Genomic DNA, 14,065 nt, shown 5'->3' on the forward strand with positions numbered 1-14,065 from the left:
CTGGCGGCCTGATCTCCGTCGCCTGAGAGTGGCTGTGGTGGGGGTGTGCGGGTGGGTCGGGGGCTGCGCTCCTGTTCCTACAGCGGGTTTCATTTGTCTGTGTGGCGACGGGGCTGCACCCCGACCGGCCACTAGCGCCAGGTCAGCTGCGCTCCTGCCCGTGCCTGGGGGCCGCGCCCCAGCCCCGCCCGGCACCTCGCCAGGTGAGTGTCGGCTCAGGGTGGTCCCCGGTCCATCAAGGGCTCTGCCAAGCCAGGCCAGCCGAGCCGCGCCCAGCCCATCCCATTCCAGGCCGGCCCCCGCGGGCCGGTGCGGCGGGGCGCGGGGTTGATGGGGCGGAGGGCGTGCCGCTCCCCGTGGATAAAGGCCGGGTGGCGGCACGGGGCCGCGCAGACCGGGCGGTTTGGGTAGCGGAGGAGGCGGCAGTAGTGAGAGCAGGAAAAGGAGAGGGGCCTCCGCTGAGCGCGGCGCTCTTCACTCTCTCCTTCCCTCCCTCCCCGCAGGCGGCCGGGCGGGGCGCGGGCGGAGCACAGCGGATCGAGGAGGCGGAGCGGGGCTGGCCATGAGCACGCAGGCGCGGGGTCAGGGCGCGCGGAGAGCGGCCGATCCCGACGGCGAGATGCCCGCCACCGAGAAGGACCTGGCGGAGGACGCGCCTTGGAAGCGGATCCAGCAGAACACCTTCACCCGCTGGTGTAACGAGCACCTGCGCTGTGTCAACAAGCGCATCGGCAACCTGCAGCATGACCTGAGCGACGGGCTGCGGCTGATCGCGCTGCTGGAGGTGCTCAGCCAGAAGCGCATGTACCGCAAGTACCACCAGCGGCCCACCTTCCGCCAGATGCAGCTGGAGAACGTCTCGGTGGCCCTCGAGTTCCTTGAGCGGGAGAGCATCAAGCTGGTTTCCATCGGTGAGTGCGTCTCCGGCGGGCCGTTTTGGTGTTTTCTCGTTTAATTGTTTATTTTCCTGCGCTGCACCTTTGCCTGGCAGAACTATGACGGGGCTCAGGGCAGTGGGGGCTGCGGGCTCGAAAGCTGAGGGGCTTCTGCTGCTTCTCTTTTTAAAGAGCTGTGTGTACTGTGGGTTTGCCCCACAGCCCGGCTGTCGGGGCTCGCAGTGAGCTCCTGTCCTCCTCAGCGTCCCTCATGATCACTACTTCATAGGTGAAGCTTTGCTTTCAGGTCTTTCCTGAAGAAACCTAGTGCCGGAGCGTGCATCCAGTTCCTCCAGGCACTGACCCCTCCCGGAGCCCGGCAGGAGTATGCGGCAGGGCGATGCTGCTCTAGCTGAGCGTACCTGGGCTCCGGCACGGTGCTGGAGCCAGACTCTCACGGCTGTGCAGAATTAGCTGCAGCCGTAGGTATGGTGTAGTGTAGTGTAGTATAGTGTAGTATAGTATAGTATAGTATAGGAGAGTGGGGAGACTTTGCTCACCACAGCCCAGTAGATGATGCCAGTGTTCAGATTAGCATTGATACCTAAGCACAGTTGCAGCTTTTGAGTAGGATTGCACTTTCTCCTCCATCTTTCTGCTGCGATAAGTTACTGCAGGAAATGTTCAAGGAACCCTGCTAAGCCCAGGCAATGGGTGCTTTGAGCTACTGCCACCCGGGCTGGCATGAGGTTTGCCTGCCCGTGCCATACTGGGGCGTGCAAGTGGTTGATAGCTGGTGGTTTGGAGACGAAGGCTGCTGGCATGCATGTCGGACTGCGGATGATCCCTCAGGAATGCATTCGGTGACCGTTTGGGGAATAGCTCAGGTGTGGCCACAACGTATTGTGTAAGGCAGCAATTTGAATGCCTGAGAGATCTCTGGGAAGGAATGTGAATGCCTTTTCTAGCTCTTTGCCAGATAACTATTACTACTGCTTCCTGATGATTCTGGCCTCGATGAATTGCGCAGCTGAATTTGGGTGAGTGTAGCTCTCTCCAGTTGTCTAAAATGTTTGGCTAAGGTAAAAAGTGTTTCTCTTCAAAGGCTTTAACTACAATAGCAAGAAAATAGAAACTTCTCCAGTTTGGGGGAGACCTGGCCCTCCCTGGAAACCTGTAGCTGGCTACCCTCCTCTTCCCCTCTCCTAGTATGTAAAAGAAGCTTTGGACAAGAAGTGAGGACTGTTGGTCCCGAGTGGCTGATTGTCCTCCCTGGGCAGAACATCTAACTTGCAGCTGGGAATGAAGCTGGTGCTAATTATTTACTTAAAGATGGATTCCCTTTGCACTCAGTGGGGTTCGAATTGCAGCTGCTGATTCCTGGGCTGAGCTTTTGCTAACATCAGAGCTCACCTTTCTGTGGCAGGTGCTGGACTAGCTCCGACACCAGGCCAGCATTCCCCTCCTATTGTATTGTTTTCCCTAGAAAAATGTTGTTGCTCCAGCTGCCTTCCTCTTTGTCTGTGGAACTTCCCGAGGGTGATGGGCTTGGGAGATCAAGGCTGCTCCAGTGAGGTCTGGCTTTCAGTGACTTCCGTTCTAGAAATGCTGCTGCAGCAGCACAGCTCCTTTACATGGTTAGGCTGAACTGCAAGGTATCTGTAAGCATTTAAGACACGTCTATTTGTTTTACAGCTTACTTGCTTTGTGTTGGTTATTAAAAAACCAAATAAAATTAAAAAAAACAAACCATGAGGAAACGTGAAGCTTTGAGAGAATGGAATGACTATGACCGCTAATGCTTTTGCCATATCCCAGCCTCTGCATGAAGGAGTGTACAGCTCCATCAGTGCTCTGCCACCTGAGCTGGAGCCAAGGAGTAGCACAGGAGCCCTACTGTACAGTCCTGGATAAACTGAGCCTGTCCTGAAAAAACGTTCTGAATGCCTTTTCCAAAAAAGACATTCTGAGTGAGCCTTGAAGTGCTCTGCTGGGTTGAAAGGCCAAAGCCCTTGGCACCTGTCCTGCAGATGCAGTGTCCAGTGGGATCACTACCTGCTCCTGGTGTGGTTTTCCCTGCAGGTTCTGAAGAACTTGAGGCTTTCTTTTTTCCCCCTATTATTTAGTCTCTTTTGTGTTGTTGAACAAAACCAGGGCCATTGTAGACCCTGGAGCTGAAGTGAAAAAAAACCAACTAGCTAGGTGGAGAACTTTTATGACCAGGTTGGTCTTTAGGGCCTGGGGTGTTTAGGGCCAACTCTGAGCCAAATCAACTGGGGAAACCTGACAGCTGTGCCTGCTGGATTTCTGGCATTAATAATGCCATCAGACCTCTGCTAAGTGGATGCAGTGCCTGTTCCAGTTATTATTTAACTTCCAGGAACATTTTGGGAGCCATGTGTTATAGCTCAGCTACCGCTGCTGTACTTTAACCGCATTTTAAACCTTTTCAGTAGCAAGGTTTTGGCATTCAATTTTTGTCTATTTAAAATAAGTCTGCCTATACACAGTGTTGGACCACAACCCTTTCTGGATGCACATTAGAAGCCCAACCTCTCCTGCTTGTGTTACCCTTGGTTTAGTCTCTGCTCAAAGTCTTTTGCTAGTTTCAGGAAGCTTTTCTTCTAGCATGAACTGTCTCCACTTCAATGCAAAATTGACTGCATGTATGATCTACTGTAAAAAAGAGCATGAAGCACATAGGTGCTTTGTGCCATCCAGCAAAGATGGGAGTGAATCATCTGAAAAAGCTGCTGTGGGAGCAGGTGACTTCATGGAGCCTTCTGCTCAAAGTGAGGTGGCTGCTGTGCTGCTGAAGTGTTAACAAGTGTTAAGTCTAGCTTTTTTCAGTGTCTGCTAGACTGAGATAATTGCAGATTCCTGGGTGCTGAGTGGCATGCTGCATGACAGGCATTGGGAGTAGGATGCCAGGAATGTAGAACACAAGGGCTTTCTCTTGGTTCAAGGACCTGATCGACTCTACAGATTGCTTAGCAGAGAAGGGAGGGGAGTTGAAGCTAATTTGGCATTGAGCTTGTCCCTAGAAACCCTGGTAACTGGTAATAGGAGTCAATTCATGTAGTTCAAAAACAGAGGCGTTTGCTGACTGAAGCCTGGCAAATGGTTTTGGGGTGAGACCTGCAAAGTAGCACCCAAGATTGCAGCCAGCAGGTCCTAGGTGCAAACTCTGCTGCTCAGTACCTGTTGGCAGTCTTCTTGTGGCCCCTGCTCATCCAGCAGCCTTGTGTCAATGGTAGAGGGAGGATGGGTGCCAAGCTGCCTTGTTGAGTAAAACTGCTGTCTTGGGATGCTATAGTCAGATTGAGTAAACTGAAAAATGTGGTTTTGCTGCCAGGTTGCGCTTTCACCAGGTAAGTGAGCTGACCTGGCTTGCCTCACAACAGCAGGATGTGAAGTGGCAGTGAAAGTCAATGGATGGGCAGTGCCATGGCAGTAGGATCCATTGCTGGCTGTGGCTACTGTTGTGTGATTTGTTTACAGATTTGTCTCTGTGGTGATCCTGTGTCCTGCTGGGAGGTCAGGGAGTTCAGCTGTGCCAGGAAGGAGATGGGTGAGGAGAGGATGGGGTTATAATCATGGTCTGTTGGTACTTGCCTCATGGTGAGTTTGGTGGTGGCATATCCCAGCTGCCGAAGTAGTGACCAAGCCTAACCTGTGCATTGGGTGGGGTTTTGGTTAATGATCAAGTACTCGATGCACACCCTGTGGTCTGTAGTGTGCTTAAAGTAAAAGTATCATGACCTGCAAGTCTGAGTACCTTATAGAAATCTCATTTTTGGAAAATGGTTGAAAACCAACTTTCTTCCGTATTCTGCTGATACATTAAAGAGTGACAAAACAAACCGTACAAACCGTGCATTTCTAGAGGGAAAACTAGTTTCTTGTAAAAGTAGATGTGTTGTCCTGTAACACTTAGAGCGAGGTCCTTGAAAACTGAAAAAAGAAAATGTGTCTTCAGCCTGTGTACACTTAAGGGCTCTTTTGTCTCACTCAATGTTCTATTAACACATCATAAAGGGGTAGTCAAAAATACACTTGCATTTTGTCTGCTACTTATCTGTGACTTCCCTGGATGCTGCTTTCTGGAAAATATCCAGTGTATCTTGGAAGCAGATTTCTGCTTCTTGGAAATATGACACTCCTTCCCCTTGAAAATAATTTTTGATAGATGCACAGTGGACCTCTTTACGGGAGGTGGCTTCAGCTTTGGAAGGTACTTGGTCTCCTCAGGACCTTCTGTTTCAGTAGTTGGACTGCTGGTCTAATGAAAAAGTGCCTTTGCCTGAACTGTTGAGTTCCAAGTTACAGGAGACTTTAAGGTAGCTTACACAGGCTGTTCTTGCATTCTTTTACATATGAGCGGAAACTTGTAAAGTGATCAAACTTCAGTAAAATTACTTAGGGCCAGCTAGACTAATGTGCTAAACAGCTTTTTCATTTAAGGCACTGAAGGCTATGCCAGCTATTCAAGATGGACTGAACTCTTAACTGCTCCATATTCTAATGCCACGTCCTGTATTGACTTACATGGGGATGTTTAAATCTAAATGGGTTAGGATAACTCTTTTCTAGCCTACAACTGTAACCTAAGAATGTGGTTAGCCTTGTGTGTGGTCATGCTGTGATCTTGCCAGCATTGTTCTGTGTCTGCTCCAAGCAATGGGAAGTAAAACAATGGTCTCTGAATCCCCCAGGCTGCAGAAGAATTCTGTTTTCTTTCTGCTGCTCAGAAAAAGACTTTGAGCAGCTAGTTTGGGTCCTGAACAAGGGTCTGCTAAGTTTAGACCACTAATCCACATTTAGCAAGCACACAAGAGCAAAAGTGTTTTGCTGGTTATGCTGGAGTGAACAAACCTCTGCTGCACTGTGATGCTTACCAGGTCCCTGCCACCAGCATCAAGTGGACCTGTCTTCCTTGATTGCCTGGCATGATAGTGAGCTCATGAATATGCCACTTGAGCGTAAGTCTTTACAGTATAAATGACACAGCTCAGTGAACTGGTGTTTGGCTGTGTCTGGCGTGGTACCAGTGTGCCTGAAGAGCCTGTCACAGTGGCTCTTGCTTACAAAGCATTGAGCGTGACTCTGGCTGTTGGTGATGTAGCCAGGCTTTCTGTAGAAAAAATGTAGGTGCCTGTGGGGTTTTCTTGCTTTTTTGGTGTCCTCTGATAATACTGTAGGTCCTGTTCTAGAGCACCCACCCATGGGGAGAAGAAGTGCAACATGGTAGTGATGTTGAGTGGAAGTAGATGGGGTGGGTAGCTGCAATCAACTTGCATGTGGCAAGAAAAACGAAATTGGATATACCAAGTGTGTCTCTGCCAGAGGAAGGAAATGCTGTGTAGCTGAATGTTAACTGCTGTGGGAAGACTCGAACCCAAAATATATGTAGAAAAGACTAGGGGAAAGCACCACCTACCCTTGTTAGGAGATCTGAGCAGTGTGGTACAGCTTTCACTATATGGCACTGCTTAGCTTGCTGCAGGCTGAATTCCTGCTAATGGTCAAAAGTGGTTGGGGAACCGTATGTGTGTTTAGGTGGTGTTTGGAGGAATAAGAGTAGCAGTTTCATGAAGATACTGTGTCTGTGAAACTTGTGCTAGCTGCTTCTGTATCTTTTCTTGATTGGTGTGCTTGTCTGTGTGCATGGTAAAAGTGGATACTCCCCCAACCCTCTTGCAACCCCCCCACTGGGTGGGGTGAGTAGAGCTACCCTTGCTCTTCCTGGGAACTTGACCTCGGGTTCAGAGTTGAGTCAACTGAGATCTGAGGTTCTGTGCAGTGGGCTAAGCAAGCTCTGCCTGTTTATTTGGATTTGTGCAATGAAACTCTAGTGAGTTTTCCCCCCTAGGTTCTGCTTCTGGGGACTTGGTGAAGATTTTCTTATCCCACAAGGCAAAAGTTTGTGTAGTTGCACTCCTGATTGTTTGTGTTCCTCCTAAGGAAGAACTCGTGCTCTGTAATCTATTAGGGAGGACATTCTTCTAGGTCATCATAAGGAGATAAATCCCAGTTCTGTACTCAAAAGCCTTGCAGTAAGTGTATGCTGTACCTTAACTAGATGGCTCTCTGTGATGTGGTCTCTAACCTGTCTGTCAGCCTCCCTTGGCTCTCTGTCCCTCTTGCAGCTAATGCTGAATTTTGAAGATGCCTACGTAATATCACAGTGAGGATTGGATCTGCTGTGGTGGGCTTTGGATTCACCTAATGGATTGCAAATCCTTGTAAGCACTATTTTGCTGTAAGCAGTTGAAGTCTTAACATCCATAGTGAGACGTATGCTATGTCTAGTTTCTACTGTGCTTGTACATGGCAACTGGGATACAACCACTGCAAAAATAAGCTGGATTTTTTTGTGTCAGTGAATACAAGCTAGGCCACTTCAAACAGCAGCCAAATGAAGCTTTGCCCAAGTTCCTGGGGAAGCAAGGGTTGCCTGGCACATCCTCCCTTGTGGTGAGTAAGGGAGCAGACATTGCCCTGGGCTGCCTGGGAGTGGGCAGAGGGTGGAGTAGCTGAATCCTGTCTCCCCTGATGTGATGGGTGGAAGTTCTTTGAACCTCCTGCTGATACTGCCGTTGAAAGAAAACAGCCATGTCTCTCTAAAAGTGTCTGAGAAGAATGGCCACACAAGTAGCTGCACTGTTTAGTTACTAGAGGGATGCTTCCTCTGAGTCAGGTGATGGCTCTTTGCTGTTCCTTACAACCTGGAGAAGTAGACAACTAAACTAATGGGAAGGAACCAGTAAATACAGAAGGCCATCTCTTACTTTAACACATAAGTTCAGCAGATGCTTCAGAGTTAGTCTGGGTCACTGAAATGTAGCAAGTTTTAGTGATCGGGCTGATGAGTTGGTAGTGACAGAGCTTTGACCATACAGGCTGTGGCCTTTCTTGCAAAGGGACAAGCTGTTTTCATCTAACAGCAGGTTGCATGAACTCTCCTGCCAACGTTACCCGGTAACAGCACAAAAATGACTGTGGGCTGCAATGACATCATGGGCTGTGGCTCCTTCTCCCTTGCTTTAGGCCATGCTGTAAATCATGATGCATTTATTTGTCAGAGCATTGAATTACTCTGGCATGAGCTGGCCAGGCTGTGTGGCAGCACCATTCCCAAATGATGGCTCCTCTGAGGGCGAGGTGGGCACAGACTGCCACGCAGACACTCAGCCTGCCTACTGAGAGGGGCAAATTGGGCAATGCCTGTTGCAGCACATCCCACTGTCACATTGCTGCGGTTGGTTCTGGCATGGTGTGGGTGCTGTGCAGAGCAGAGGCTGTCAGCTGCCCTCTGCTCTCCCCATGCTGCTGGGGTGGCTCTTGCTGCATCCCGCTTGCCTGGGTGGGGAGCAGGCATTTGCAACACTGGCCACAGCCCTCTGCATGGTTGATCTGCTGCAGAGCAGCAGCTGAAAGCACTGGAGGCAACTGCTAGTCCACAGCTGATGTGCTTCCACATGCTTTTTATGCTGAAACTTGTGTGATGAGCTCTGGGCTGAGCTATTAAATGCTGGTCTGAAATGCCAACTCCTATCTTTTGCTTTGGTGCTGTGAGCATGTCTGGCCCTGGAGTTGCCCCAGCCTGACCTGGGAGTAGGAAGCTGGTGGCTGCTCTCCTCTGCACCTCACAGCCCATAGCAATTTTGGGCTACCCTGTGTGCTTGTGGCTGCCTACTGATTTTGATTAGTCTGTGGCCTCTCTTGTAAGGAGACAATGTATTCTCCATTTCTGACCCTATATAAAATGCACTGTGTAGTTGGTGGGCACAAAATGAGTAAGTGGTGAGCTATGTTATGTACACTGTGTTGTGTCTGCTCTGGGGCCCTGCAGCAGAAGGCACAGCATGCAGAGCTGTGCGGAGCAAACACCCATGATATGTGCATTTGAAGGTTATTCAAACACAGAAGAGGAAATGCCGTTCCCCTCGGCTAGATACTGACTTGCTCTATCTGTGTTTCCTTTAATTGGTGTAATTAACTGTTTTGCATTCCCTCTTCTCACAACAACCTTGTAGTAGTAGGTGCAGCAGTTTTAGTGGACTTTCCATAGGTAAATACTGGCAAGCCAGGTCTTGGAACTAGTTTAAGTATCAGAGCTAAAACACGGCTGGGTACATCTTGGAGGTGAGCTTTAGCTTTGCACAGATCCTCCCTTTGTTGTAAGGTGAGTGATAGGAGCAGGTTTCCCTAGTCTCAGACTACAGGAGTAAAGAGCCTGAGCTGGGGTATATGTGCAGGGTCCTGCATTTGTCTTGGTTGCATCTTCCACACTGAGAGCTGACAGTGTAAAAAATACACCTTTTATCTGTCATGGGAGAGACACAAATCTTGGATTTATCTCTCTGCTTTTCATCCTTGCTACACAACAGGAAATGCTGGCTTGCTAAACAAAATTGGTGTCTGTCATCTTGATGGTGCAAGGTATATGTTGCCTCACCATCACAGCTAGACAGTGAATTTCTGTAGGGTTTCTCTGGAAAACTAAAAGTAATTCTGCTTGTTGGTCTCCCAAATAATCTGAAGCCTGGACGTTCCTGCTGTTTGCAGATGTCACTCTAGTTTGTAGTGGCTTTCTGAGCAGTTGTTACTCCCTCAGACATGGCTTGTTATCAAATTCCCTTGTGGGGGACAAGCTAATGTCTGAGCAAAGTTAAAATACCATTCTGTGGGAAGACTTGGGATGTTAATTGTGTTGTTTCAGTTTTGTTCTGGCTGTTGATTACCAGTGTGGTTGCATGCAAATATCCTATAGCTCATGTAACCGCTAGAACAAGATCAATGATCTAATTAAAAGTCAAATAGAAACAGCTTAGTTGTCTCTGGGGATTATTTCTTTTGGTAACTCTTTTAGGCATGTAGTAAAAATGCAGCTATGAAGAAACAGAAAACCTAGGCTGGTGACTGCCAGGAAAATTTGTGGTGATGCTTAAAAGGGCAGTGACTGCTGGTGCCACAGCTGGAGCTCACCAGTGCTGGACACTGCTATTGTCAGAAGTCAGGACTAAGACATGGAGGCTTTTAAACGAGGACTGGAGGACCCTCTGTGGTGGTGCCACATTAATGCTCTCAGTATTTTGTGATCATGTGTTCCTGTGCTATTTAGTGCTGACTTACGTTCAATGCTCTTAACAGCGGATGCAGCGTATGTGCTGGACAACTGAACACTGACATTGAACTTGGGTGGCCAAAGCGGGGAGGGTAACTTGCCACAGCCCAATACAGCTGCTTTGGAGAAGACCCCAGCTTGAAGAGGTTGCTGCATGTTGATAAGCCAGCCCCTGTACTAATAGTACTTCTCTGGCCTAACCTGAGTGCTGAGCAGGAGCAGGGGTTGGTAGATCAGTCAAGGTGCCAGTGACCAAGTGAATTGTCTCCTTGGTGGGAGGCTACAAGTCAGGTGACCCAGAGTCCCTGCAGACCCCCAAGCTGCAGTGTACCTGCAGCTCCCAGGTGGCCAGTTATGTTTTTTGCATCTAAAAAACAGAAGAGCCTGAGATAGTTTCTAGTGGTCCAGGTTCTCTCCAAATGCATGAGTGAAGAAACACCGATTGCATTCAGCTCACAGCCCCTGTACAGCGGGGTGGCTCAGCACTACCCTTGATGCTGTCACACTGGATGATCTGTGGCTGCTCAGTGAGCATTGCTGAGCATGCTAATGACTTGCAGATATCTGCAGCTACAGGGATAGAAGCATGTACCACTCCTGGACAAGGGTATTACAAAGACCTTGTTCCACAGAATTAACTGCTTTGCCATTGGGACTCTCACTTCAGTGTATCTCAGTCTACTGCTTTGTTGAAAGAGGCAATTTGGAGCTACTCTGTGAGGGTTGTGTCATGGAGAAGGTTTGCTTTGCTGTGAAAGCACTACGAGCAGCAGACTTGAGTGAGGAGCTGCTAGTTCAGGCCCTGTAAACAGTGGAGATGTCTGGGATTTCCAGGGTGGAAAGTTCTGCTGATTGACTCTTGACTCAAACAGGGATGTCCTCTGAAGTTAGTGGCATAAAGCTCTACTTCAACACTTCAATTTTGCTATGGTTTTGTAGCCTAGCTCTGAGTTTGGTGTTTGAGTAAAGAAATATTTCTTCGGATATAGATAAATAACTGAATAAAACTATGTCCCTTTGAAAGGTTTTAATTGGAAAGAGAAAAAATGAGCTTCTTCACTCATAGTGCTGCAGCTATTGGTTGAAAGCACTGCCTAAGGCAGAGGAAGTGCAAATATTTAAATTAACCAGCTTTATTACTTAAACATAGGCTTTAACAAGCTGCAGAATACTTCTTATTCTACCTGTAAGAAAAGTAACTCAGACTTCTGAAGCAGTACCTGGTTAGCAGCAGTATTTAAACTCAAATGTAAAGCTGAAAGAAGAAGCTCAGACTTCCTCTGGGAGTAAGATAAGCACCTGTGGGGCTCTTGTTGTGGCTGGATGGAGGTAACAGTATGCCAGTAAACATTTTTCACGGTGAAATGGAGGAATTGCTAAAAAACAGTGTTGTCTAATGCTGCATCAAACCTGGTAGGTACCTGGAATAGGTATGGGAGATGAGACAGAGCAATGTAGCTTGTGAAGTTGCTGCAACTATTCCTTCCAGCTCTAGAAAAATTGCCTTTAGAGCCAGTGCTCTACATTTTTAGTGTTGTGTTAAAAATGTGAAATACAATAGGCTTGCAAATGTGAACAGTGTGAGACTACAGATTAAAAATGGGGTCATGCAGCTGGTGAGGATTTGGGTAATTGCCTGCACCCTTCTTTGTCAGCATGTATGTGTTGGAGTGCTGTCCCTGAGACTAGGGAGAGATCTGCAAGCTTGTGAAGTTTGGAAAGACTTGTGTGAAGCCTTTAGTTGGAGGATTTGAAGCCCAGCCTCCAGAGACGAAAGGTAGTATCCCTTTCAGCGCTGGCTAGTCTGGAAACTGTTAGAAGGCAGAGCCTGTTACAGCTGAGCAGCTCCTAAGTTGGGTTAGGCTGATAGTGTCAGATGGGCAGACCTGTCTCTGTGTTTTGCTAGGCGAGTGGCAGGATGGCCCCTGAGCAGAGCCCTGGCATGGCACAGGACCCACGGCACAGGAGGGGTAGTTCTGGAGCCTGGGGCTGGTGAGCCCATGGCACCTGGGGTGAGATGGGGACTTGGACTATTTGGGGCCATGCAAAACCCACACATTTGAAGCAAAGCTTTGCTGTGAGTGAGTTTGAGTGGGAGGTGCGGGTGTCGCACAGCTGGGGCTAATGTGTGCTCAAGCTGTGCCATTAATCCCAGCTGGTCCTCTTTAAGGTGCTTGGAGACCACCCGTGCACACTGTGCCTCCGCAGATTCAGCACCGTGTTCCGGTCATGAAAGCTCCTCTCAAAAGAGGTCTGTCTGATAGTGGCTGCCACAGTTGGATGAATTATCTGGGCCTCAAGCCAAGCGTCTATTCCTTGTGTTAGCGGCTTGTAGCTGAAACTGTATAAACACAGCACTGTGGTGTGTGGGGTGTTAAACACACAGGGCTCAAATGCACACCGTGCAGGGGAGAGCCTTGTGTGATGTGCAGATGGAGGTGTGTTTACTGTGTTGCACAAGCATACAGAAATATGTTTGAGCTTCATTGTGTCCCCAGAAAGAGGGGAAAGCATTTTTCCTTCAAGATACAGCACACAATATTATTTACTTAAGAATTGGAATTTCAGGAAGAAAGCAACCCCATTCCTTCTTGGAGAGTACTAGTCATGGTTTCCGGTGAAGGATAGGTCTGTATGTGAAAGCTCATGGGGAATTAAATTTAGCTGGCTTATGCACAGAAGCTTGAAGACACCTTCATAATGGTTATGGAAAACCAGCAATACTTTCCAGGCTATGCATGTGTTTGTAGTGACTGTGTCCTGCACATCCTTTGTCAGTGTGCAGCTGCAGAAAGCATCCTGGCTGTGTGTCACCCCCTCCTGCTGGACACTCACATGGCAATGCTGTGGTGATGGCTGGAGCTTGAAGACAGGATAAAGGCTCATTTTAGGTGTTTCACATCATCACAGCAGTGCTGAAGGGCGGTGGCCTGGTGAGACATTTCTGGTGTTGGGGCATGTGGGTGTTGGATGACTTTTGGTGCTGTGTGTTTGTGTTGAGTGAGTACTATGTCTGAATGTCAAAATGAACTGATGAAATTCAGATTTGGGGGGTAATTCCAAAGTGTCTGTTCCAGTCTGCACTGAAGGTACAATTGCACATGTCATGGTTTAAGCCCAGCCAGCAGCTCAGCCCCACACAGCTGCTCACTCACTTCGCTGCTGTGGGATGGGGAAGCGAATTGGAAGAGTAAAAGTGGGAAACCTTGTGTGTTGAGATGAAGACAGTTTAATAAGCAAAGCAAAACAAGGCATTTATTAACCACTTCCTATGGGCAGGAAGGTGTTTAGCCATTTGTCACGTGTAATGGTTACTGGGGAATACAGGTGACATCAGTCCAGATGTCCCCCCTGCTGCTTTCTTCTGGTTTTGTGCTGAGCATGACATCAAATAGTATGGGGTATCCCTTGAGTCACTGGGGATCTGCTGTCCCCTCCCAATTTCTTCTTCTTCCCAGTTGTCCCAGCCAACTCACTGGTGGAGTGAGAGGTGGAAAATGCCTTGATTCTATGTAAGCATTGCTCAGCAGTAACATAAACATCCGTGTGTTATCAGCATGGTTTTCAGCACAAATCCAAAATCCAGCCCCGTTCCAGCTACTGTGAAGAAAATTTGGTCTATCCCAGCCAAACTGAGCAGAGTGTGTTAAAATTAATTACCTTGCCTGTTGCTTCTCAGGGAAATGGTTGGACAGTGATAGCTGGATTAACTCTGTCATTAAGCTGCAGAGGGCTGCAGAGCATCTGTAGGATGGTACCTGGGCTTATATGCTCCAAAACAAGCCTGCATAGAGCAGTGCTGTTAGGTGCTTAGAATCAGAGATGATCAAAACTGAGAAAAACCACAAATCTTTTGTAAAGCTAAAGTAACTGGTAGGTTACTTTCTGATGTGTTACTTACCCCAAACCACAAAATGTGCTCCAGTCCTCAGTACTTTGGTGCTGCAGTGTGAGTGGAGATGGTTTGAGCTGTGCAGGGCTGCATGAATGGGGATTTCCTTTGAACGGCCCTGTGCAAAGTGAATCACAGTTAGTGTAGCAATTCTGGTTTCAAATGGAA

General features: G+C 48.4%; 1 protein-coding gene across 3 annotated transcripts in view; it reads left to right on the forward strand.

Moving 5' to 3' along the window:
* Window positions 1-471: 471 nt before the first annotated feature.
* Window positions 472-14,065, forward strand: part of FLNB (filamin B) — a 71,017-nt gene continuing 57,423 nt past the window's right edge. For all 3 annotated transcript variants that reach the window (XM_084214578.1, XM_084214579.1, XM_084214580.1), the window contains exon 1: window positions 472-911. In XM_084214578.1, coding sequence (XP_084070704.1) covers window positions 563-911 — 349 coding nt within the window. In that variant the 5' untranslated portion in view covers window positions 472-562. The remainder of the gene's footprint in view (window positions 912-14,065) is intronic.

Source organism: Fringilla coelebs (genome assembly GCF_963513975.1).
Source record: "Fringilla coelebs genome assembly, chromosome: 13".
Classification (NCBI taxonomy): Eukaryota; Metazoa; Chordata; class Aves; order Passeriformes; family Fringillidae; genus Fringilla; species Fringilla coelebs.